The sequence below is a fragment of the Salarias fasciatus genome, chromosome 17, assembly GCF_902148845.1.
Source record: "Salarias fasciatus chromosome 17, fSalaFa1.1, whole genome shotgun sequence".
NCBI classification, from domain to species: domain Eukaryota; kingdom Metazoa; phylum Chordata; class Actinopteri; order Blenniiformes; family Blenniidae; genus Salarias; species Salarias fasciatus.
The window spans coordinates 7,162,329-7,187,240 of NC_043761.1; the positions used below are offsets into that span (position 1 = coordinate 7,162,329).

A 24,912-nucleotide genomic window follows, 5' to 3' on the forward strand; every position below is an offset into this window, starting at 1 on the left:
TCTAATTTGACCTAGATATTTAAATGAGTATCTATGCAAATTAGATGATTATGCTAATCAGTACTTTACTGACTGAGGAGCTGGCAACAATGAAGCACAATTGTGAAATTATTTTAACTTTATTAAATTATTATGCCCATTGATTTGCTTTAGTTTGTAACATGCAATCTGAACACACGAGCTCTGTACCTGGGATCTCAGAGAACTCCAGTAGTGTCAGTTTGGAAGAAAGAAAGAAAGAAAGAATTACTTTTTGGTGCCTGTGCTACTGTGGGTGGCGTTGACTCACCAGGTAAACAACACCTTGCTCTCAACTCCCCGAGGCGCACGCACACTCCTGGGAGATCTTCCCAGTGGAATCACTGCACCATTCCGAGCTGCCCACTGAAACCTTTTTCAATAAATTGAAAGCTTTGTTCTTGTATTTTGATTACTTACTTCTACAGTTGTCACTTAATGACTTTTACATCATGTAGCATGACCATAAATCCCAGTTGTTCCATTAGCTTTTAGCATATAAATTATGTGTGGTGGATGACTTTTTGTAAATCACTCATCCTACAAATCACAAGCCGACAGGGCACCAAAAAAGAACAAATGCATAAGAGTGATTGTTTTCTTTAGCCTGACTGTTGATAAAAGCCTTTCCATTTCAGAGATCCTATTCATTCAGAATAGGAATCGTTAAAAAAAAAAAAAAAAAAAAGAATACAATGCCTGCCTGACAATGCAGGCCACAAAGAAGGATCGACTGTCAATGTATGGGTTGAAATTTGATCATGAGTTACTCCGGCAACATGGCAACAAACAAGTTTTTTCTTTTTAACCTTATGTGTTGAACTCTTTGACATAAATGTGTTTATCTTGCATAACAATGGATTAAGTCAACCATCATATTTCTTCCTTTAATGCACAATATTACATTTATGTTTAAATTGTGAATATTGCTCTAAGTTTTGTGATAAAGTGAAGGTGGAGCAAATCAGTAAATAGCATTCTGCACAGTAAATTCTGAAAATAATTTATTTTTTTAATAATAAAAGTATTTCCACTTATTGTGATCTCTCTTTTACACACCTGTACTTTTCAAGACCTTTAGACATTTCCAGGTGTGATTTGTTATCTGTGTTTCATCATGCCTCTTCCTTTGCGTGATTCTTCAGTGTGCAGCGTTCAGTCAAAATAGTCTTCGATGTCGATGTTGGGGTTGAGGAGATCCTCTCCATATGGTGTTAGATCCATCTGATTGAGAATGAGGTTTTCAAAAGTCTCTTCCAGGTCAGTTTCTCCAATCAGCACGGCCCCGACCATTCTCCCGTTGCTCAGAACCACCTGGAATGAAAAAGGTCGCATTTCAATTTGTATGGGTGAATCCTTTTATGAACTGTGTGTGTAGATCTCTCAATGGGTCCCAATGGCTTCAGCAAGCCAGCAGGCTTCCAGCAGCAACAGAATAGGAATAAAAGAGGTAAAAAATAATTAAAAAAAACAAAAAAACAAACACACATCATATGACTATTCTCTTGTAGGTCACCTTGACATACTCCTGGCCTTTGGTGCAGCGGACCAGCAGCTCATGCTCAGAGCCCAGCCCCTGTCCGTTGAACTTTCCCAGCAGGACCACCTGAGGAATGTTGAGAGGAGAGCAAATAGTTTGGACACACTGTGTGAACAAGCCTGGTTCACAGAAAAAGGAGCAACACCACGCAGCTTGAATGAGGTCTTGGGAGTAATGGGAAACTGGAAGTTATGTAGTAAATGATTAAAACGCTGATTGTTATATTAAGACAACCTTGACTGCCCTTCAGTAAACATAACTCAATAAACTCACAGCTTGTAAAAATGAGAAAATTTATTTCAGTTTGGAAATGATCGTGTTTACACCTGAGGTGTGTGTTTTAAGTGATAATAAAGTTTAATACCTCTATCTGCTGTCTATACTGCAAAAGAGGGCCATAAGGATTCACAACACTGCTCAATACTCTAAACAAACCTTGTAGTTGAAGAATTTGGTGATATGGGAGAAGAGCTCAAAGCAGAAGTCCAGCTCGATTTTTTCTGACAGGACGTGCGCAGCCATGCAGCGGCCTGCATACCAGCCCATCTGACGGGCCTGCGTCCATAAACGCATCTGTTGGCAACGCAAACAAACACAGTGATAAATACATCACAGCAGACTCATGATTCATCACAGAAAAGTCAAGCTTTCTCAAAAACCATCTGTCACTGGAACAGGAAAGTATATTAAATGCAACGTAAGGGTTAAGGCTCTTGAAATAATCATGCTTAAGCATTTACTATCAAAAAAATTAGTTCCTTATTGATGATTAACATCCAAACAGTTATTAAACTATTATCAGTGCTCAGTGACCTGTGGTTCCACGCAGACGTTCACGGTCAGTAGAACAAGGAGCATCAAAGGAGAAGTGGGAAGTTATGTAAATCTTTCACTTGGATTTTGTGCGTGTGTGTGTGTGTGGAATTTCCTGGCTGTGAAATCTAAACTAGATCTTAATTCAGATCATTTTAAACTCAAATGGAAACTCATTTTGATGAATACTCAGTCATGCAATTATGAAACCCTCCACGTCAGACTTGATGTAACAATATCAAGATGTCCTTGTACCAAGGATGACATGAATAACCTAATAAAGATTGATGTAATCGGTTCACCTGCTGCCAAAGTGGACTGTGTTCCCAGCATGCCGTGCACACATCTCCTGCGGCGTACACGTCCGACTCTGACGTCCTCATGTGATCATCAACTCGCAGGCCACCATCGTCTGCCACAGCAAACTGAACACACATACCAGAAAGTTAGTGAGGAGGATTAGGAACAAGAAAAAGACACAAAACTGACGATCGTGTCGACAATTTGACGACTTTTTCTTCAGCCTACAAGAGCAGGCTTTTTCAGTACACCTTTGGGCGTACTAACAGCTTCACGGCATTAAGGTGGTCCACTCAAAAAGATAAATAACACTGCAAGTACAAGTAGATCTCATGTTACTGGTGTTGTGCAACACTGAACTTTGCACACCTGTGAGCAGGGATTACATGAGAAAACCTCTGTCGGCGGAGGTACACTTAACACTTAGGAGGACATCAGAGCTCTTTTGTTCTTTGGCAGAAATCCTGGGGTCTGTGCGTCACATTTAAACAAACGTGTCCAGCTGAGAGGGCGCACTGATTTTCTGTGCAGTCCTCATCTCGCACCGAATCTTAAGCCACTAAAGGAAAATCAACAACTTGGTAAATCAGCAACACTGGGGGACCCTGATGACAGTCCACCAGTCACGTGATCATATAATGAATGACAAACAGCAGGAGTGAGTTCAACACAAAACCACAATGTTCCAGGAGCCTTCAGGGCCCTCGAGCGCTGGCACATTTACTAATAAATGCTATTTTGCATGTGGATGAGTTGTCTTACAGTGTTGCCATGGAGAAATGGCTCGGTGTTTGGCACGACACCGGTGGCGCTGACAACGAAATCGCAGCCAAATGTTTTGCCATTGGTCAGCAGGATGCAAACTGGCCAGGATCCTATTGAGACAGAAGGAAAGCTTGTGAGGAATGAAAAACGACGAAGAGGAAAAAAGCAGAGAGGAAAAAAAAATGAACTCAGCAGAGGAGAGAATCTGCTTTTTACCACAGTCAGATTTCACTGGAGAATTGAGAAGTTCCTCAGAGGTGAAGATCTTTTCCACTTCACAGTGGTATTCAACTGAAACTCTGCGAGACACCTGATCACACAGCATGCAAAGTGGAAACACAGAGCAGAAAGACCGTATGATAATGACAAAATATTTGCAATAAATGCTTCGTACTACAGACACAACCTTTCCAAGCAGACTTCCGTACTTGTGTGTGTGATCTCTCACCTGCTCTGCTCCGCGCAGGACTATCCCTTCATGCCAGTCTGGCCCAAGAGCACTACCAGACTCTTGGGGACCAGCATCATGAACTCGGGAGTGTCTATCTGGAAATCAGTGAAAACACGCATGCAAGTTCAGCGTGGATTAAAATGACAATCAAAAAGAGAATAAAAATGTATCTTTACCTGCTGTAAAGGTGTGTAAGGATCCAGCAGCTCTGTCCTCTGTTGTGTAGCGAGGCCTCTTACACGGAGCCGCAACCTCTGGTTTGCTGGCCTCGAGTGACGGGATGAGGAACTGTGCCGCTCCAGCATCGAAAAATGTGTTTCCTATGGCCTTGTCCTTCACTGCCCAGATCACCTCACAGCCTTCCACCTCATACCTAATCAATACAGGAAATAACTACTCAACATGGAATGGCATGGGGCACATCTGCTCTTTTAAAGTCACCAACACACATAGGCATTCAACTTTTACAGGAATTTTGTTTACAATGGACTTACACTAACTCCAAAGCAATCCCTCCATTTCCAACAACAACAATTCTCCTTGCTTTGGACAGTCGCTTCTGAAACTCCTAGCAAACAGAAAGACAGCTGGTGAGAAACAACTCGTCTTCCGAGCTTGTACTTTTTTAAAATCAAACTGACTGTTTCTAAATGATCAAGAAACTGTAGTGGGCATTTACTATCTAAAATCTAATCATTATGTAAAATGAAAACAGATGTAAATAAATCCCTTTTAAATACTCTATTAGACACCATTCTTGAATGGTTCCTATGTAATAACATACAAAGGAGGTAAAGGGAGGATCAATGGAGCACACTAAAAACAAGATCCAACTGAAAACACTTCTCTTCATTTTTGATGAACAGCTTCTGATGAATGTGGTTGTTTTAACATTTAGCATCTTTACCAATTAGAACAAAAGATTGCACCTGAGCACTATCTGTATCTCGTATCCCGAGCACATAGGGATTGTCCTGAGTCAGGAGTTTGGGTCTGCCGCCACTGCAAATACACAACTTCTCATAGCCAAAGACCTGTCCATCTGTTGTTTCCAGCGACTGAGGAAAAAAGAAAAACAAGCTGTAACTCCATGCTCAAACTGCTTGCAGGGGTCTCAAAGTCCAGTCCTCGAGGGCCGCAAACCTGCATGTTTTCCATGTCTCCCTGCTTCAACACACCTGAATCTCATCACCAAGTTCAGCAGACAGCCTGATAACGAGCCTCACTGCAATCAGCTGTTTTGAAGCAGGGAGACATGGAAAACATGCAGGTTTGCGGCCCTCGAGGACTGGACTTTGAGACCCCTGGAAGGTATATTTAGACACTTTGCTTTCATGCTTACATTCATGTCACAGAAAACGCGAGTCACATGCTATAAACTCATGTCCACAAGGTGGCGATGTTGTACTTTGTGGACTTTTGGTTGAACTTTTGATAACCTTTGTGATGTTAGTGTCAATCTGAAGGAACAGAAGCTTTTACATATAGACTAATGCAATTTGGGTATTTATGCTCACAGGTCAGGTTCTTACATGTGACTCAGTGTCAAGTGATTTAACAGGAGAATGGATGACAGTCAGGTTGGGGAATTTCTCTTCAAGAACACTGGACGGCCGCTCCTCCACATCAAATTCTTCCAACGCCCTGGACACCTTTTAGATAAGGAGAACAGAAAATCAGACGGTATATATGCAGTAAACAAGAAAAAGTTTTGTGAATGTAAGGGACATGTCCTTCACAGTTATCACAATGCACTTTTACAGAGGAAAACTATTTCACAAGCAGGAAACAGTGGAGGCAGGTTAGCAGACAGAAAGAGAGAAAAGGATAGAGAGCAACAAGCAAGCAGACATGAATCCATTCCCTGCAGAAGTAATGGGAGACCACAGGGCAGAGACAGAATGGCGACATGTAAGAGAGTTACTGTATGCATGGAATAAATGCCAGTGTGAAATTAATCCATAACCCCGCTGGAGTTATCATGGACGTCATTATCCCTCTGACCTGTTTATAGTTGGCTACTGCCTTGATGTGAGGACCGGCTGTGATCAGAGCCACGTCTGCTGACGGAATCTGGGACGACAACTGTCAATAAAGATTAACACTCGGATTGAGTTACTGTGCGAAAGCGAAAGGCAATATTTATATTATATATTGCTTATATTAGTTCATTCTCACCTGTTCGACACATGTCACACCGGCGATACCACCTCCCACAATCACAAACTGAAATGTTTTCACATTTTTATCTGCCATCACTCTCACATGCTAGGCTAACAGAGTAATTTCAGACGCCGCGATGAGGTTTTAACAGTCAAAGTCCTTCTCAGACCGTCTCTCCGCAACACGGACTCGTTTACATATCTTCAACATTTAACTCCTGAGAGGTTATACGCCTAAATATGCACATATGAGCACAAAATGTGAGTTTAGCGCATATGAGAAAGACTCAGCAACGTCACTTCCGTGTTTACAATTTCCTACGGCAAGCAGTTAAGGACATACTTTCCTGTGCACGAAAACGCGCTTAATAAAAGGAGGAAAAATGTTTTTAAACTGTCAAAACTCGCGTAAAATACCATATAAATGTATATATATGTGTTCCTCTACCAGTTGAAGATACCAAAATCCACGCAATCCAGTGATTATTGTTGTATCTAGAATGATTTTAGACGTGTGAGGATGGCCATGTGTTGGGTAAAGCCAGGGTGGCACAGGCAAAGGTGAAGGGATTGGGGAATTTGCATATCAATAGAATCAAATCATATGAAAGAGCAAAAAGAAGATAAAACCATCCATCTTCTTCTATCCTTCTTATCCTGTTCTGGGTCTGAGAGCGGTGGAGTCATTCCCAGGTGAGTGAGTGCAGGGTACATTCTGGATAACATGCAAGTCCATCACAGGGCACACTCTTATTTACTTTCTTAGACTTTTTTTTTCTGTTTTTACACTTTTTTCACCAATTGCATGCATGTGTTTGGAATGTGGGAAGAAACCGGAGCAGCTGGAGAAAACCCACATGAGGAGAACATGCAAGCTGTGTTTCAAAGTGTCTCAAATGACATGCATTATTCTCAAATATTCATGAAAACAGCTATGATGGCAAGATAAGCATAAATCACATCATATCTGAGAGCTGAGGACTTTTGTCACTGTTGCCATGCACACAAGCAGGCTGAACGGGATCAGGATGACCACAGTGAACACAGAGTTCCCACACGCAGCAGGGATGATAGAATATGATAGTACAAAAGGTGAAAAGGGGGTTTTTCTATATAGGGTGCCAATCAGAGAACAGTCATGTGATTCTCTCAATTTAAATCTGGCAATCCCGACTGTATTTAGTTTATTGTATTAAAAAAAAAAAACAATTAAATCAGGTTGGCAGAAGCTTTCTGGTCTTCTTATGAACAAGCTGAAAAAACTTGTTATTCAAGTGACTAAATGTTACAGAAATTAGGAGTATCTTAAAATTTGATAAACAGTTATCTTGTAATGAAAAATCTGCTATTGATGTTGTTGTTGCTTGTGCTTCTTTGAGAGTCACAGTCAGAATTAAAAGCAAAGAATAAGATGGTACCAACTGAATGATTGACTTGACTTTCTTTCTGTTGCCACGTTTTTTAAGCATCCTTGGACAGAATTCATCCATCCATCAAAGCCTCAAATTCATATTTTTGTAATCAACAACACGATTTCAGATTAGTTTCCATTTAAAATCTCTGCTTTCAAACACATTAGATGTGTATCTCTCAGAGATTGCAGACTGCTTCGCGTTTGAATATCTAAAATGGTTTTTTGGAGTTGAAGGCATTTTTGCATATTCACTTACACCTGCGGTGGTATTGAAGCCTGTGTCAGGTGTTTCACTGTGTGTTACTGCAGGTAAATGGGGCGGATTTGTAATCAGGTGATGTATGGGAGGTTGTAAGCTTCCAATCTGGATCTTCTTCCCAGTGCACCATCCATCCATCCATCCATATTGAAAAGCATAAACTTTTACTCCAAAATAAATGTATACTTGTGTGAATATAAAAATCAAAAGTATTACTTTTTTCACTTTTCTCTGGGAGAACAACCCTCCTGTTTACACGTGGATCACAATTTCCACCTTTAATGTCAGAGATTAATGTGGTCAGAGGGTTGTGAATCAGATCAAGAATTTCATCAAAACATTCATCAGCCGTCATTACTGCAGTGATGAACACTCACCAGCAGATAGCAGCTGAAGCACAGTGCCATTTGTGGTTTTGCATGAAGTAATCGGCAGATCTTGACATGATCCCGTTCTCTGTCAGAGTGTTTGGCGGATAATGGCCGCATTGTTTTTTGGTTCATCAGTGAAAGCCGGCGCTCGTTCTATTTTTGAAAACCCTTTTATGCAGGTGTTAACCATGCATGGGAGTATTGATGTCAGTGTCTGAGATGATCGGGTCAGCGTTAATCAAACATGGGTTAATGCTGTGCGTCATACTTCCCCTCTTGATCTTCATCGCATTACCCTGAATGAACCCTGCAGGAACACAACACACGGCCATATGGATTCCAGTATTCGCCATCACAGGTTTTGCCATCACAGGGAATGTGGGTAAGGCCACTCGCGTCACTGGGTGCTTTTATTGAGTACAATTATTTTAATGGTTCATTGAGGAAAGTCGTCTCGATGATGCATTGCATGAGTTTTCAAATGAGTAATTGAAAGCCTGATGCTTCTGAATGAATTTTGAAAAGCTCCGTAACAAATGTTACACTCTGTTTTTGCCCTACTCTAATTGTTTCAAGCATATTTCATTTTACAGGTGCATGTTTGAAATGAAAGACTAAGTGCTTGAATTAGCAATGTAGCATTTTTTTCAGTCCTTTCAACCCAGTGATTAAAACACTCTGAAACTGAACACTGAGCTTCAAGTTTTATGAACATTTTTGAATAAGAGTAGAAGTTTGAACAGTTTTTAACACCACAAATGAACATGGAGAACTTGAAAATTACATAAACGACACCAGTATGAGGTGTCCAAATATTAAAGTTCCTAAAATAAAGCTGAACCATGTTGTTACATGTAATTTTCAATAAAACAAAACCTTTTAGGAATTTAGAATTTCATACCTATTCATAGAAGCTTTTAACTAATCTTTCTAGTAAATGATTGAGAAAACAAAAACCAGAAGTCTCAAATAATTTTGGAAGAAGATGAGCTTTTAGAATTTAGTATATGTATTTCTTTTATGTGAACTACATGAAATGGCAGAATAGATTAAAAAAGCAAAACCAAGAAATTCTATATAAGTAAACATATATTGTATTGATAATTACATATGCATAGGTATTTTTTTCTCTCCAAGGAATGTGTTATATGTGGCATAAAAACTGAATAAACAGACAGTTCTGATCTGTAATTTTAGGTTCATGCTGAGCCAGATTCGGTTCAATCCGGTAACCTCAGAGAAGATTACATGTTAGGGTTCCAGGAACATGACATTACTGCACTGATCTGTATCCTGAACAGGGACGTGTGTGAAATAGTGAATCATTCAGGAAGAAATTGGACAAATTGAATGTGATTATCCAAATGAAATGGGTGAAAAAAAACTGATTTGTTTCAGTAGACATGTTGGGTTGGTGTTTTCGTGCTAGTTCGAGTCCTCTCTCTTTCTCTTTCTCTCTCTCTCTCTCCCTCTCGCTCGCTCTCCCTCTCTCGACTAAATGGCACTAAATGGCTCATCGGTGTGATTGTGAAAACGAATCCCTCCTTGAAGGAATCATTTCTGTTGTGACCATTAATATATTAACCGCTCACACGATTTGCATGCACAGTAATGCATTGTGAAACAAATAAAGACACATGTTTGAACAATTTTATTATCAAAACAACAAATAACATTTACTTCATACATCTTTCCTTTTTTTATTTTTCGTTTTAGCAACCTCTTTTATGCTTTTTTTTCTTCTTTTTTTTTAATTTACATTCACATCATGCCATTGTGGAACAGCATTAAAACAGCCACAGCACACACAACGATGGTTCAAACTAAAGGCACTGTTTCTCAAAGGATAGAAAATGAGCAAGAAAACTGTGATCGCAGGGATCATCACCATAAACATCAGTGTCGTCATTACCAATGTCGCTCTCGTTACATAAGATGATCGGTTATATCATCGGCGCACTGGGAGTGCTGGTGGAGGTTTCCTCCGTCGGTACTAGAGAGGCAGGATGTTGGGGGGCTGCAGTAGGTCCCTCTTGCCGTAGGCGGCCGAGCCCACGTTGGTCGGTACGTAAACAGTGCCGATCGTGTTGCTGGAGCGGACCAGGAAGTCTGCTAACCTCTGGGTGACGCAGGTGGCTGTGTTGCACTTCCTCTTCTCTATGTGGTGGCTGCACAAAGCACAGAGTTGTTACAGTGACGCTCACGGCGGAGTGTTTTTCATATCAATGAGCGGATAATACAGCCATGAGTGTGAAGGTCGCGACCTGTGTGGAGCTGTGAGCGCCCTCTGCGGCCGTGGGCCCATGAGGCCGAGGAGTGGGTCGGACACGAGTCCAGGAAGCAACCAGCCGTCAGAGTCTGGGAGATCGCTTTCCTGCTCGCTGGACGAGCTGGGACTGAAGTACCTGCATTACATGGGGAGAAACGTCGGATACTGATGAAACCCTCTTCTAGAAAGTGGCCACTTAGACGCCCATCCCGAGTTGCACAACGGCGCACTTTCCCGCGAGCGAGCACAATTGGTCTCCTCCTCCGGAGTCATGCATCTGTGCCCTGCTGCCCCTCACACAGAACATCAAAGCTCTTCTTATCAGGCAATTTCCATATTATTGAGCCACTTCCATCCTGACCTGGGGTCAAATGGGGGGTCTCTCTGCCCTCTTATCTTATCAGATCAAGTGAAACCACCCAAAAAAAAAAAAAAATCCCACTTCATTCTGATCGTGGCGTTTTCACGTACCTGCGACTCGGGGCGGCGGTGATGCAGTGCAGCAACACGAGCAGCAGGAGGAGAAGCGCAGGCAGCCGCAGATGATACATAGTGTTGTTGGCGATGGTCTTAACAGAAACAGTTCACACAAGGGTCACTTAACAGAAAGAGATGGAACATTTGTTCATGCAGCATCTTTTTTTTTTTTTTTTTTTTTTTCACATGTTGAGGTTAAGTTAGTCGATTGCAGGCTTTACTGAAACATAACGTCAGGTCTGAACACAGAGAAGCAGCACAACATCCATACATCTCCCTCATTAGGACAAATCTGAAGACACGAGTGCAAGAACAAATCAGGAAAAGCAATTAAAAAGAAGTGTTGATTCTACGCAATTAATAATGATTAAATGGGGAAACTGCTCAATATTATTTTGTGACATTATTTCAATAATAAGCTCTAATATTTCACCAGATGACTCAATGTTCTCAGCATTTTCAAAATGGAAATGAAATCTGTCAGGGTGTAGTTAAAGCTTGAAAGCTTTAACTACAGCTCTGTTTTTTTATTTGTCTACTTTTGTTAATTTGGACAGAAACTTTGGGCTAGTTGAAATCGCTCTACCCTGAAACAAACACGCACTCCAGACACTTGATGTGCAACGGTCCTCAATAGCTCCTAATAAATCTGATGTGCACTATTTATTTATTCATGTATGTGTCCATTGTTATCTCTTTTTAATGAATTTCATTTTTTTATTTGTAGCTGCTAAACATTTTCTGTTTCTGATCATTATTCTATTCTATTTTATTCTATTCTATTCTATTCTATTCTAGTTTATTATAAGGTATATAAGGTATAATAAATCCCAAATGCTGTTTCATCACTCCCAATTTGCTTCAGCTTTTATTCCCATCATGCCTTTTAGAGGCATTAAAAGAAAACCTTTAAAAATGGCTCAATTCAACCAAGCACATCACTCCAACTTATCAAAAAAAAAACATTCTCAGGCACAAAACCAACAGACTCTTCAGCCTGAATAGAGACAGAACACTCACTTTTTGTCGTGCCGACCGGATCCCCGTCCGTCACCGGAGCAGTCCAAGGTGTGTGAGCGTGAAACACAAGCGGACTCCAACGGTTATAGGCTCTCCGCTCAAACCACTCGTGACATCAGCTCTCTCCAAATATAGCCGCACATTTCCATTCACACAGAGGTGGGGTAGACAGGAGGGGTGGTGGTGGTGGTGGGGGGGGGTAAAGTGGGTCTTATGCATGTCATATTGCACTCAGTTCTACCTTAACACACACTGCAAAGTTGTGTTTTTTTTTAATATTCTCAGAACACACACACACAAGGAGGCACAGTCACACATCTGTGGACGTCACCATCCTCATCATCGCAGTCGTCAGCACTGTCATCCGCTGCCGTGGCGGGACTGACCCACCAGAAACCTGCACCGGGGAGACGGACGACTGTCAGGGTGGAGATCTGCCGCCGCGCTCTCCCCGAGACACGTACTGAAGTTTTAGGTCAGCAAACCCTGGCCCGAGTCCCTCCCTCTGGGCTTCCACTGCCATGAATAATGAATGTGAAAATGAATTATTATCAATAATGAATGGAGGCTCATTATTTTGACGGGACGTGTCACAAACAACTAATTAATGAAGGGATGGGAAACACTTAAGAAGCACCTGACCTGAGAATCTGAGGAGCTGAGCAGTGGACTTGGAATTATGTCTGCTTTTTCAGGATTTTATGAACAACTGGCTACAATTTTTGAGCAGTTTTTAGAAACTTTGAAGACCTGTTTAATGTGTTTGATCACATTTTCTGGACTCCAACACCCCCACACAGGACGAATCCCTGAATCCTTTAAGATTTCTCTGTTGCGTGTATGTCGTAGAAGCTCTTCTGCAAAAACGAGCCACCGGAGAGTCGATGGCTGCAGCCGCCACTCATAAAAATGTAATTACGAGAGAATGCAAGGAACAAAACCACACCGCCCGTTTCATAACGCCGCAGCGCACGAGTCCTGATGTCAGTTATGGTTCCTGATGATCCGTTAGAGATCGGCCCACGTCTCAGCGGCCGGTCGCTGCTGCTGGTAAGTGCTTGTGGTTTTCGCCACGGCTTCGAGCGAACAGAGATGTAGTGCAGTCCTAATGGACATGTAACACCCCCGAACCCTCGGTGGTCCAGTCAACACCTCCCCGAGTTTCCTGTAAGCTTCACAGAAAAAAAAGAAAAATACCCAGCAGCAACTGCACAGCAGAACAGGTTAGATTCCTCCACTTCGAGGAGGATTATATAGTTTGTACATTTACCATTATTGGTTTCTTCTTTATGTTTCTGATTTCAGACATATCTGAAAATTATTTTCTAAATCAAAGCTTCATTGTTTTTTTTCTGTGTTTTTCGCTTTGTTACCGACTTTGTCAACACCTGATGAAGCAATCTTGTTCCTTTTGACAGTCACAGGCCGGTTTCTACGAAGGTTAATACAAATCCTGAAAGAAAAGACGTGAGAGAAAATGGGGAGAGAGCCAGACAAAAGGAAGAGAGTGGGTGAGATGTGTAGGATTTTAAGTCTATTTTTACAGGTAGTCCAGGGAACATGTCGCATTGTCCATCAGATTAGTTTGGTAATTGCGAGGAGCCAATCGTGATTGGAGTGTTCCTGTTAACGTCACCCAAAGGAAATCATTGATACCTCAAAGAAAGTGAGAGACGCTGAGAAAACCTGCATCTCTGATTATATAATGTATACTTTCTACTGCATTATGACTCCATTTGAAACTACTGAGCCTCTGAAACACACCAAGTTGATCAGTATTCCTGCTGAATTGAGCATAAAAGGGATCAAAAGTCATCCAGGAATGATTAATTCATAAATAGCCAGTGCTAAAGGGGGTAATAGTGTTGTGGCCTTTCATAATGCATTTTCACACATCTGGATTCATCCTCTTTTACATGATGTAAGACCAACACATAACTGTACAACAACAACAACAACAAAAAAAACCCTCAAACATAATCACATGGTCTGAATGCTCCTAATTATTCAGGAGAGGAGCGGTCACACACATGACCTCTTGTATCGGCTCTCTCTGGCCCATGATGCATCTACAGACACAAATAAACCGTCAGCGTCATCAACACCTACCTCCACTGGGAAAACAATCGGTCGTCGGGTTTTCTTTGTAATTAAAGGGATGGAAATTGATGAACGCTTGGTCAGAAAGAGGAAATGAAAAATGCCGTTTTCCCCCAGCATATACATCCTTTCTTACACAATGCAAACAAGTAAGTTCGAATATATGGTATCTCATACTGGTTTAGTGTAGGTTTTAAATCATTCTTGAATTATTTTATCATTTATCTACTGAAATGTGAGGAAGCTACGCATCCAAAAGTTGCAGCGTTGGCCAAAATTACAAGCGTGGCATCACTCAATCATAAATTCACATTTTGACTCAAACGATAGCGCATTTATTTTGTCCAAGAACTTGATTTCATATTAGTTTTCAGTGTGGGCCTTGCAGATCAGCAGTGCAATCTCTTCATCATGTGTCCTTCCAAGTACTGTACAGTGTTGCTATGATTGTGGATATAGAATCACTTACAGGTCGATATTGCTGCAAAACAAGGTGCAATTTGTCTTGAAAGCATTGGGTGGAGATGGTTTTGGAGGTTCTTACATGCAATTCGGAGGAATTAAACCTGTTAAAACCAATACATTTACAATATAAAATAGTTTGCAGGTGCATTTGTTACAGATTGGCAGGCTTCTAACCAGCACTCATCAGGAAATGGCAGTCAGTGTCTCTGGTTCAATCATTAACCAAAGTTCAACCAAAGTTTAGTAGCTGTAAGGAAAATCCATCCCTCCCAATCCCTCCCAGCAAATCGCACCCTGGAATCAGTCACTATCAGTCACTGCTATAGTCCAGATGGAAAAACAGTCTGTCTTGATAAGAATGTTTCACACACTCTGTGTGTGTTTTATGTACAGAAGTTCAGTTTCTTTGCTGAATCTTTTCTGCAGAATTGTCTTTGTCATCTGTGTGATTGTCCAGCTTCTCTTTGTTGCCTCTCTGAGCGTCTCTGTGTCTGATCCATCAGAAAGCAATGCACTGAGCGCAGCAGTCGCCTCCGTCTCTCATTTAGCGTCCGGAGACCAGTCGGACTCCTTCCTCCTTCCTCCAAGGCCGCTGCAATCGTCATCTAAACCTTTGGAGCCTGAGACTGGTTAGGAGGATCGTTGCTTGCATTAGTTGCATCAGGAGGGTCTGAAGGGACCTGAAGTTCAATTTCCCTTGAACTTTTTGGTTTCTGCGTTGCGGTTTCTCCATCTGACTTTTGAAACTGTCGCCTGAGGAGCACGATGACGGCGATGATGAAAAAATAAGCGGAACCGCTGAGGCAGGTGATCAGACCCAGAAAGATAAACCTGGAAATAGAGAAGACAGGTTCCTGGTTTTAAACAAAATGTACTTCGACTGTCACTGCTGCTGCTGAGTCCATTTCTAACGCGACGTACCTGTACATGTCGGAGTCGTACATGCGACACGCCCCCCGGCCTCCACACTTCTTGATTGACCACTTGAGGCAAGTTGAATCAATCAGAGCTCCAAAATACACCGGCGCAGGAATACCTCCTGCAGACAAAGGAAGCCGTTGCAACATTACAGTGGTCAAATATTTTGCCCACAATTCCACCTATTGTGAGCGCTGAACATCAATTTGGACGAAAAGTGAAATTTCTCCATAATATCATCGGCCCGAAATAATGACGCTTACCAAGAGTCCTGGTTACCATGGCCTGAATACCAAGTGCAAGGGACTTCAGCTCTGGAGCGATACATCTGAAATTACAGAAGTGAGCATGTATATCATCGTCTGACATTTCTTGGTGAACAGATCAGCTGTCCTGGCATTGCAGGAAGATGTGGAACACGTTGTTTTTTGCAGAAACAGATGGCAAATAGATGGCAAAAAAAGGAAAACCTTTACTGCTTCCACACATCAAGTCCGTTGTTCGTCCCCAACCAGAGGCATGAGTGAGAAATTATGCATTATGTACATAATGCAATCAATAAAGCATGCCAAGAAATACAAGAACCTCTCTTGCAGAGTGAAAACAGGAGCTTATAATGCTTTTTAATTTAAAAAAAAAAAAAAAAAAAAAGATGTATGAATATTGAGGAGAAATGAGCAGAAACTTTGAATGGGTCCTCCACAGTCATGCTTCATGCGGCGAACTCAGGAAAATTAATTGGCCACCCCTGCTGCTGGCTGGGACTGTGATTACCGGAGTGACATCAGAGTTTCTTCAGTCTCTTTCAAGACCGTTACAGCGAACTTCTATTCATTATCAAAAACACGACGCTGTTTAAACTCTGAAGCTTTTGCCCACGCTGTTGCACGTGACGCATGGGAGAATTCACCTACACCTGCTCTCACGCTGTTTACACAACACTGCATTCTATTGTAGTAGAAAAAAAAATACTTGTTACATATTTATGTAACAGGTGGTTGAAAATGTAACGTTCAGCTACCATCCCTTCAATAATGGCTCTTGAATATTAATCTGATTTCATTTTCGCTCCCTCTCAATGTGGCAAGCCAGTGTCACTAAAACACTCCAAACAAACCGGTGAGATTTGGTATTTTCATTGCCTCGGTCGCATTAAAGTGGTGTTTCACGGTGAGTCATCTCTGTCAAGAGCTCCACAGCAAAAAAACCGAATTTCCTCTAATTCCGCCTCGCATTGCAGGTTTGCCACGAACCGAATGATGACCATGTATCCAGGCGTTGCTCCCAGTGAGTTGATGAAGGAGCTGAGGACGGATATGGCCATGTAGGACGTGAAGCTGCGGCTGCAGCTCTTGGCGTGGGGGCACTGGCCCAGCCTCACCGACATGCTGCTGCCCGGCGGATAGGACTCGGACACGCAGCTGCAGTTGTGAAAGAGCTGGGGAGGAGAAGGAAGACGCGCACGGATCAGACGCTTTTCGCCGCAGCGCACGTCCGGCCGGACATTTGGCGTGCGTCCTCACCGTGTGCTTGCCGTGTCCGCTGGAGGTGAGGCAGCCGGCCAAACACGGGGAGATGTAGGTGATGCCGCTGTCCGAGCAGACCGGATCCCACTCCTCTGCGGAGCAGGAGCAGTCGCTGTTACACTCGGAGAAGAGCATCTCTCTGTTGTACGATATGCCCGGTGTCCTGCATGAGGAAGGAGATGTGTAATAAACACTCACATCATCAGCAAAGAACGGTGGAAACACTAAACAAGTACCCATTGTATGAGATGGTGAGCCCCGCCACAGGCAGGTTGTCACATTTGGTGCCGAATTGCAGCAGCAGGAGGAGATACGCCAGGAAGGAGGTGGCGAAGGAGAGCTGGGCCCCGGACACCACGCTCAGCTTGTACCGCTTCATCAGCAGTCCACCCAGGAAGATCCCAACCGCCACGGCCGGGAGGTTCAGCACCCCTGGAGGGAAAACACGGCGGCCTTCAAACAGCTTCGTTGTGCAACAACACGACGCTTTCGCAGTTAGCATTATTGCTTCCAAGGAAGAAAAACCTGGTTCAGTTCCTGTGTGCCTGTGAAGTTTCTCTCTGGACACTTTTCCTTCCATCCAGAATTCTGAGTTCAGCATGAATGGTGACTTTACATGAAAAGTAGACGTGTGGACATTGGCGACCTTTTCAAGCTGTACCTTACCGGCAGTTAAGAGTCGGCCGGGATTAGCTCCAACACCTGCAAAACTAATCCATCCATCTTCTGGATGGATGGATTTACACTCAGAAAAAGAAGGTTCTTAAGTCACCAAAGGTCACTGTGAACTTATTAATGTCCTCATCTTATACAGTCAGCTTATATGATTTGTTTTATGACATATATGACATTGTAGATAGACCGTGTTTTCACACATGACTTCTGTCGTTCATATGGCAGCATGTCTGGTTGTGACTCTGCACCAACAGCACCGGCTTCCGTTCATTTACATGATAAATAAACGCAAAATATTTGGCCAAACCCTGATCCACGAGGGCCAGGAGTGGAAACAAAAGACAATCATCAATCCTTCTCAGAGTTCCCAAAACACAGCAAACACTTTAATGGAAGAGTGTCATTAATAATATGGAAGACAGAGAGCTGGCTTTACCTATGAGGAAGTTAGCCCTGGACGCAGACTGTCCAAACTGCTGCTCCATGTATTTTGCTTTGAAGGTGAACATGCCGATGAACGAGTTGAACTTCAGGATGCTTCCACAAAGGAGAAGGAAGTAGGCCGGGGTTCCTACAAGACGCTTCAGTGAAGGAAGAAATCCTGCGCAGAGACATTCAGTACAAACATAAACAAAAACAAAAAAAATTACAACTTTTATTCTCATAGAAAATGTGTTTCGGTGTACCTTTAGCGATTTCTGTGAAGTTGAGGTTGTGGTTGCTACTGAGCGCTTCTGTCCCAGCTTCCTGGGTTTCATCTGGTTTTTCTTCTTCGCCCTCCTGCTGGGGCAGCGAGCGGGGCAGGAACCAGAAAGGAATGCTAGAGGTGAGCAGGAGGACGGAGGACACAAAAAAACCCATCCACCAGGCGCCCACCCATCGGGAGTCTCTGGGAGTGATGGTCACGCTTTCTGCACGGAGGTAAAGAGTTTTCATGAGAGTGCAACAACAAAAATGATGAACGATCCCCAGACGACAACACAAGTTTTAATCATGAAATAAAACATTGAATGGACGAATCAAACAGATCAGATCACAATTCGTGTCTTTAAATGTTTTATAAACAGTGTGAAAAGCTTGAAGGCAGAAGGAACAGAGGTGCTCTTAACTACAACATTATCCATCATATTTTCTTTCATATTGGAAAATTTAAAAAAGTGAGGGACACAGGATGTAATGAGCAAAACTTCATACTTTAGGACACATTTCTGGAGCTTGTCAGTGAAAATTCAACTAAAGACTGGTTGCATCAAAGCTTGAAAACCTTCAAATTGACCAAATATAGGATGTCTTAAGCTTCAGTAGCATCATAATCATGCAGCAGGGTTTAATATATCTGCAACACTGTGGAAGTCCTGCTATTCTGACTCCTTCATGCATTTTTAAACTGTTAGTGAGTAAAAATAACAATGATCCCACATGCTCTACATTCAATTTAGTGAAGCTCAGACCATATTTTGAATGAGATTTGTACGCAATCTGGTATAAATCTGAGTTTTGTTTTTCTTTTTTAAGCACATAAGCAGAGTAAAAGGTGATCTTTTAACATGCAGTGTTGAAAATATTACTGTGACTGGAAACAAAGTCAGTCTGCAAACTCTTCTCACTTTTTTTTAAAAATCTTTGTCTTGGCCGTTTCCTCTACTTCGACACACGTGAGTTAGAGAAAACAGTCCCGTCATGTGTCTTAAGATCTTGATCAAGCTTGATGACGACATGCTGGGCCGTAAAGCTCCCCTCTCCCTCTCCCAAAGTTGAAGGTGAACATTACTTTCGGTCAACTAATTTCGCCTTTTCACAAATAAATTATTGAGTGTGAGAGCGCATGAGCAGGAGTCAACACGGCTGGCCCTCACCGGGCCAGTCAGTAAAGTCCTCACTAAGCTGTTCTGACAAGCGTCCTGCCTGTTTTTATGGTCACATGTCAGACCTTTGCACCCTGAGCAGCTGGATTGGTCGAGGTGGGGTTTGACCACGACACCAGCCCGACTCTCTTGTGTCCCCCGTGTGATATTCTGGTCTCACAGAACTAAAATAATTATGCAAACCTTCAAAACTCCATGCGTGACACTTACCCATGTCAACATATCCGATGTCAACGTACAGTTTGGCACAATAGGAGCCCAGAAGGAATCCAAACATCGGGCCAAGGAGAGTAATGGTCTGAAGACAAGCTGCAAATATGAAAAATAAGGATGACATATAATAATAAGGAGTATAATAATTAAACCACTGAAGGAATATCAGTTCCTCAGGTTTGGACCTTTGAAATCTTAAGTTAGTGCTAATTTCTTTTTTTTTTCCCACACCTGTCCTGAGCAGCATGGAAGCAGCAGAATGGAGGTCTGGCTGCTGTTATGCGCCCGACAGGTTTTCTCTTCCAAGATCAGCTTATAAATTCCTCTTGTGTTAACATGCTTTCTTAATTTATTTTATTCATTTGGAGTACTGATACATGATATAGCTGGACCTGACAGGGGCCACAGAAAGACAGGTAAAGAGACAGAAAGTGGGAGAAACAAACTTGTGAACAAACACGCAAACAACAACAACCAAAAAAAAAAAAAAAGGAGTGAAGAGAAGGAAGAGAGATATGACAGTCTTTTAATTAATATCAACACTACAGGCGACCGGCGACTGCACCTGCATAAAGATACGACAGAGGACATCCTTTTTGTTTGACTTTTGTTGGAGAATAAAGCTGGTAGTGATCTTGGGCGTGAAGCTGAGGATCCAGGTATCAAATTACACCAGAGCATCAGAAGAGGTCTACAGCGCTCCAGGTGCGTACCCCGACATCCAGGGCATCACAACCCCCCAAAAACACTCCCTTCCCCCTCCCTCCCACCTCATCCCGGCCCGGCCCGGCCCGGCCCACCCTACCCTACCTAACACCCCCCCCCCCCCCCCCCCCCCCCCCCCCCCCCCCCGACACACACAGCCGGTCAACCGTGACCCAAACACACTCACATTCCCACGTCATCCATCCATCTTGTCCTGTGGGAGACCCCCCCGCGGGAGGCAACGGAAAACCAACATCCAGAACCCCCCCCCCTGCAGCTGCAGACAGATAAGCACCCCCCCGGAGCCAGCTGCTCGCCAGCCCATAACCGACCCAAACCCCAGGCCTGTGGTGAAACAACAGCCCCCACCACACACACACACACACACACCAGGAGGGACCCGGAAACGGTTAAGTCAGTACTAATTTCTTACCTATATAGAAGGGTGAGTTTTCCGCTTTAGAAAAGTCATCGATGTAAGAAATGCCCAGAGGCGTGACTGGAGTTTCCCCGATCCCACGCAGCGCGTTCCCCAGGAACACGTAGATCCACATGTTGGAGCTGCTCTCCCTCACACAGGCTGCAACCACACACAGGGCAAACGTAACGGATGTCTGATGCCTTTGCTCCACATGTAATCACAACTTTAAAATGTTAAGGTCCAGAAAATACACAACATGAATCCAAAGCCCACAACAATAATGCAAAAGCTGCAACACAGTTGGAAAAGGAGCAAAAGTAAATACAAACACCATAACATGAGTGTAAGGGCCATAACCACCACATGAAAGCCACAACACAAGTATAAAAACACACACACACACAAAAATAAAGTGAATATTACATGAATGGTAATTATATCAGCATAACACTGTCATCGAGGAACAGGAAATAATGTGTAAATCTCATGGATGAATACAAGTTCGTGTTGATTCAGTATCTTAATATGCAGACATGGGTTTGAGTTGCATAACACCACATTGTATTGAAGCTCCAGGTTGTATTCATTTGTGATACAAAGCTGAGCGGGAGCGACGTGTTGCATCTTGTGTGTGCATGATATGTTTTGCAAAAAGAAAGAAAGAAAGAAAGAAAATGGCTCAACTATAAAGGGACTGAAGCAACCTTTCATCTGAAACCTATCACAGGGACTGGAACATGTCCAACCTGAATGAGCCACAAATATTACCCATGTGTGTTTCCTTATTGATTTGGTTAGACCTTATGGTCACGCATAATATCCTCCCTGTCTTTGTCCTCGTCTCTTTCTCCAAATCAGCTCTTTCTGTCTATTGCTGCGGTGCACATCCCAGACTTATTGTTACTGCTGCTGATGTGAAAATTTATGTGTCTGTTCAGTTGTGGTGCAAGGAAAAAACTGTCGGTGTTGAGTTATATTCCGTGTTGATATGTCCATTAGCTAGGGCAGTATGTCCACGAGTAGCGCAGTCAGGCTGTATAATGGAAACCCCTGTATGTGCTCCATAATACACTCAGAAACCTTTCGCCATCCAGGAACACTGTAATCTCTCAATGACAGTTTCTAGGATGAAAGTTCGGAGAAGATCCAGACATTTGAGAGACCGTTCCCTCATGTCTACGGTGCTTCTGTACTAATTGTTGGTTTTGGTTGCACAGGATGATAAAAGAAATCTATGAATGAAAACTCGAAGACGCCGTTTTACCTGTACTGTCCTCCACAGAAGGCTCTATTGAAACTTCAGGCACTTCCGGTGTTTCCACACAGGCGGCGATGTTCACGCTGCTGTTCTTGGAGACCTGGATGACTGTATCAGGTTTGTAGCTGCGATGCAACAAAGGGACATTAAACCACATCGCTTTGATTTTTCACATGCAGGCAGCTCCAGATCTGGGGATGTTTACCGTCCCATGAAGAAGTGTGTGAGGCCAGTGAGGAAAGCCCCTACGGCCATGAGGAAACAGCCCACCGCGATGAGTCTGGGCCGGTGCAGCTTCGCGCCGAAGTGGCTGACGGCAGCGAGGAACAACAGGTTGCCTACCTCCAGGAAAGATCAACCAGCGAACAGAATCAGAGGAGTGAGAAACTCCAGGGTGAAAAGTCGAGAAGGAGATCAACGGCTGGTACCCATTTCAAAGCTGCCGTCGATGAGTCCGATGTGCGTGCTGGAGAGGTCGAAGCGTCTCTCTATCTGAGTAATGGAGCTTTTCATATACGCTCCCGTCAGGGCCTTGGAGAAATAGGCGAAGGAAAGCGCTACGATAAAGAGCTGCAAAAGACAGACAGGAGGGGAATAACTCTTGTAATCATACAGTCTTACCCTGTGAATCTGCTCAGACAGAGATCAGGACAACTCAGAATGCTGATTATTGTTATAAATCCTGATTATGTTTGGCGGACTGGAGAACCTCTTCTGCCGACCCCTCTTGATGGAAACTGTGTGGGCATCTACATTATCACCTAATATCATTCCTATAAGGGATTATGGCGACTCCCGTCTGTAAGTTGGACTTGATTAGACTCCAAAGCTTCAAAACAGAGTGACTATTTTGTTTTTGTGTTATGATTTTCTACACAAAAGAGCTTTTACTTCCATCATTATTTATTTTCAGATGTTTTAAAGTTATTTTTGGACCACTGATTTCCATAATGAAGCTTGTTGAGCAGCGTACGAGAATCTGAAGATCATGTAGAGAGACATACTTTATTAGAAAACTGAATTTTCTATCCAGATCTATGTTTTTAATTAAGAGTTTATGGCATTTTTTTTAGCAAACTTTGCTTCATATTGAAGTATCTCTCGGCTGTGGCAAATTAACTGTTTTTGAAAGTATTGTTCTGAAATGATCGACATGCAGACAGTTTATAGAGAGACATGCTAACGAATAAGACAGTAGCTTCACTGTAGTAACTGGAACTACGATCACTCACTTGTGCCCAGAGTAGAGGTGTTACAGTAATGCATTTATTTATTTATTTATTTATAATGTGTTATTGCTGATGAAAAAAGCCAGAGAATACGTGCAGACTTGTTTTGTGAAAACGGCTCCATTAACTTGATGATAACGGCTGCAATCAGGCACGTCTGCAGGACCGGAGCATGAGTGTCTGACAACAGCCAGCATCCCCAGATGAAATCTAGCCTGGATTTCCAGAAAACAGCTCCAAATCGGCTCTTGGCGTGATTCCTCCTACTTTACAGGAGAGCGCATCTTCGGAACATGTTTGTCAAACGACCCCCAAAAGCAGACATGCGACTCACATTGCGAGCTTTTATTCAACCGTCGTCTGCATTGTTTCAGCCTGTGTGCGGGGGGGTCAAAGGGGATCGAGAGGAGGGGCAGGAAGCTGCTCACGCTTTTTCAGATCGACTACCTGAAAATGGCCCCACTGCATGTCTGATTAGGGTTTAATCTGCTGCAATTTACACTTTGAGAGCATCGACCTGGTGCCTGCTGGATGAGTGTGTGAGTACTTTGAGGGTGGAGACGGCGGGGGGCTTCCTGCTCTTCTGCGGGGCGGGGTCGCACAGGGCCTGCCGGCTGGTCACGTTGCTGGTGTCTTGCGTCGCGCCTTGCGTCGCGTCTTCCATCGTCCGCTCGCCGTTTGTCCGTCCCGCCACCACAGAACTGCGGTTATGAAATAATGAGAAGGGATTTCAGATGAGGAGCGTGTGTTTACAAGGAACTATTTATGGTATTCATTGTGTTGTGTTTGCTGCTCTTCAGAAATTTGTTTTAAAATTTTGCTTTGTGCTTTGGCAGGCCACTTTGGAGAATCGTGTGAGCTGTCTGTGGCCCACAAACCTTATGTTGGACAGCCCCGAAGTACAAAATGATTTAATTGTGTGGCAATTCTCTTGAAAATTGTAAATATTCGCTTCTAAGTTGATTTCAAATGGGCAATGCTGACCAACAAAGCAAAAGAACAGAAGTGTTTTATGATTATATGCGCCACAGTACGGAGTTTTATTTATTCAGGAAGTTTGAAACAAGTACATCCTGTTCATTTCATAACTTTTAAGCAGTTTTCCCAGCTTATTCAGATGTAATCCATCTCAATTCATTACAGTTATGACCTTTTGACCCGAACCCCAGCAATGACACACACACACACACAATGATGCTCATATTTTCTTAATAAACTACAGTATATCTACAGGAATATGTTTTATTATAGATTTCCAACAAGTGATTTAATGTCCCCTGTTGGTCTACACAGGCATTGCAGTTAGGCATCAGAGGTCATTTAGGTCAGTCAGGGTTCAGTTTTGCCAGTTTTTTTTTTTTTGCTGGTTTTTCAATAAGAGCCGAACTGTTTACACCTTTTTTCCTGCATGTGTTGCTTAAATGTGGATGAGATATTGTGGACTTTTATGGAATTTCTTTTAAAATTCATATGAAAACACCCTCTGACAAGCATGTTCTGTTTTTTTTTTTTGTTTGTTTTGTTTTTTTCTGGATAAACTTTTAAAGGATAAAGTCTGTGTCTAAAAGCTAAATGGTTTCAGTTAAGAGGCTGAAGTGAAGGGAAAACAGAGCGCAGTTACCTGTGTAAACCCCGCAGGCTTCCTCCTCCCGGGTCAGTAGAAGCCAGCAGCGGCGGG

At 42.8% G+C, this 24,912-nt stretch overlaps 3 protein-coding genes across 5 annotated transcripts; all 3 read right to left on the reverse strand.

Annotated features, from left to right (window-relative positions):
- Positions 1-175: 175 nt before the first annotated feature.
- pyroxd1 (pyridine nucleotide-disulphide oxidoreductase domain 1) lies at positions 176-6,362 on the reverse strand. Of its 3 annotated transcripts, none has more exons than XM_030113235.1 (13): positions 6,066-6,362; positions 5,892-5,972; positions 5,420-5,539; positions 4,817-4,945; positions 4,382-4,455; positions 4,064-4,260; positions 3,885-3,982; positions 3,653-3,746; positions 3,434-3,546; positions 2,674-2,796; positions 1,994-2,131; positions 1,535-1,624; positions 176-1,332 (listed from the first exon to the last, which is right to left on the reverse strand). In XM_030113235.1, the coding sequence occupies exons 1-13, from the start codon at positions 6,141-6,143 to the stop codon at positions 1,174-1,176; spliced, it is 1,494 nt and encodes a 497-aa protein (XP_029969095.1). In that variant the 5' UTR covers positions 6,144-6,362; the 3' UTR covers positions 176-1,173. The 3 variants fall into 3 exon arrangements, with proteins under 3 accessions (XP_029969095.1, XP_029969094.1, XP_029969096.1); XM_030113234.1 differs by having other exon boundaries at positions 3,434-3,549; XM_030113236.1 differs by having other exon boundaries at positions 1,205-1,332; positions 1,507-1,624; positions 3,434-3,549.
- Positions 6,363-9,824: 3,462 nt separating this feature from the next.
- Positions 9,825-10,913, reverse strand: iapp (islet amyloid polypeptide). The gene is made up of 3 exons (XM_030113589.1): positions 10,834-10,913; positions 10,358-10,498; positions 9,825-10,261 (listed from the first exon to the last, which is right to left on the reverse strand). Exons 1-3 carry the CDS (start codon positions 10,911-10,913, stop codon positions 10,087-10,089), a joined length of 396 nt encoding a protein of 131 aa, XP_029969449.1. The 3' UTR covers positions 9,825-10,086.
- A 2,968-nt stretch (positions 10,914-13,881) lies between these two features.
- Positions 13,882-23,898, reverse strand: slco1e1 (solute carrier organic anion transporter family, member 1E1). The gene is given in 15 exon segments (XM_030114036.1): positions 13,882-13,928; positions 14,984-15,255; positions 15,346-15,463; positions 15,606-15,670; positions 16,596-16,780; positions 16,866-17,031; positions 17,105-17,300; positions 17,980-18,144; positions 18,230-18,454; positions 19,619-19,717; positions 20,760-20,906; positions 22,012-22,130; positions 22,211-22,343; positions 22,434-22,575; positions 23,782-23,898. Coding segments are annotated over 15 exon segments (2,196 nt in total).
- Between the last annotated feature and the right edge of the window lie 1,014 nt (positions 23,899-24,912).

What these genes read in the sequence shown, in the direction of transcription:
- pyroxd1 (XM_030113234.1), bottom strand. Translation starts at nt 6,143, where the DNA reads ATGGCAGATAAAAATGTGAAAACATTTCAGTTTGTGATTGTGGGAGGT. An exon ending in CATTTCTCCATGGCAACACT is followed by an intron (nt 2,797 to 3,433) that starts GTAAGACAACTC and finishes ATGTGTGTTCAG; the next exon opens with TTTGCTGTGGCAGACGATGG. An exon ending in CCAAATTCTTCAACTACAAG is followed by an intron (nt 1,625 to 1,993) that starts GTTTGTTTAGAG and finishes AACATTCCTCAG; the next exon opens with GTGGTCCTGCTGGGAAAGTT.
- iapp (XM_030113589.1), bottom strand. Translation starts at nt 10,913, where the DNA reads ATGTATCATCTGCGGCTGCCTGCGCTTCTCCTCCTGCTGCTCGTGTTG. An exon ending in ACCGCCGCCCCGAGTCGCAG is followed by an intron (nt 10,499 to 10,833) that starts GTACGTGAAAAC and finishes CATGTAATGCAG; the next exon opens with GTACTTCAGTCCCAGCTCGT. An exon ending in GCGCTCACAGCTCCACACAG is followed by an intron (nt 10,262 to 10,357) that starts GTCGCGACCTTC and finishes TGCTTTGTGCAG; the next exon opens with CCACCACATAGAGAAGAGGA.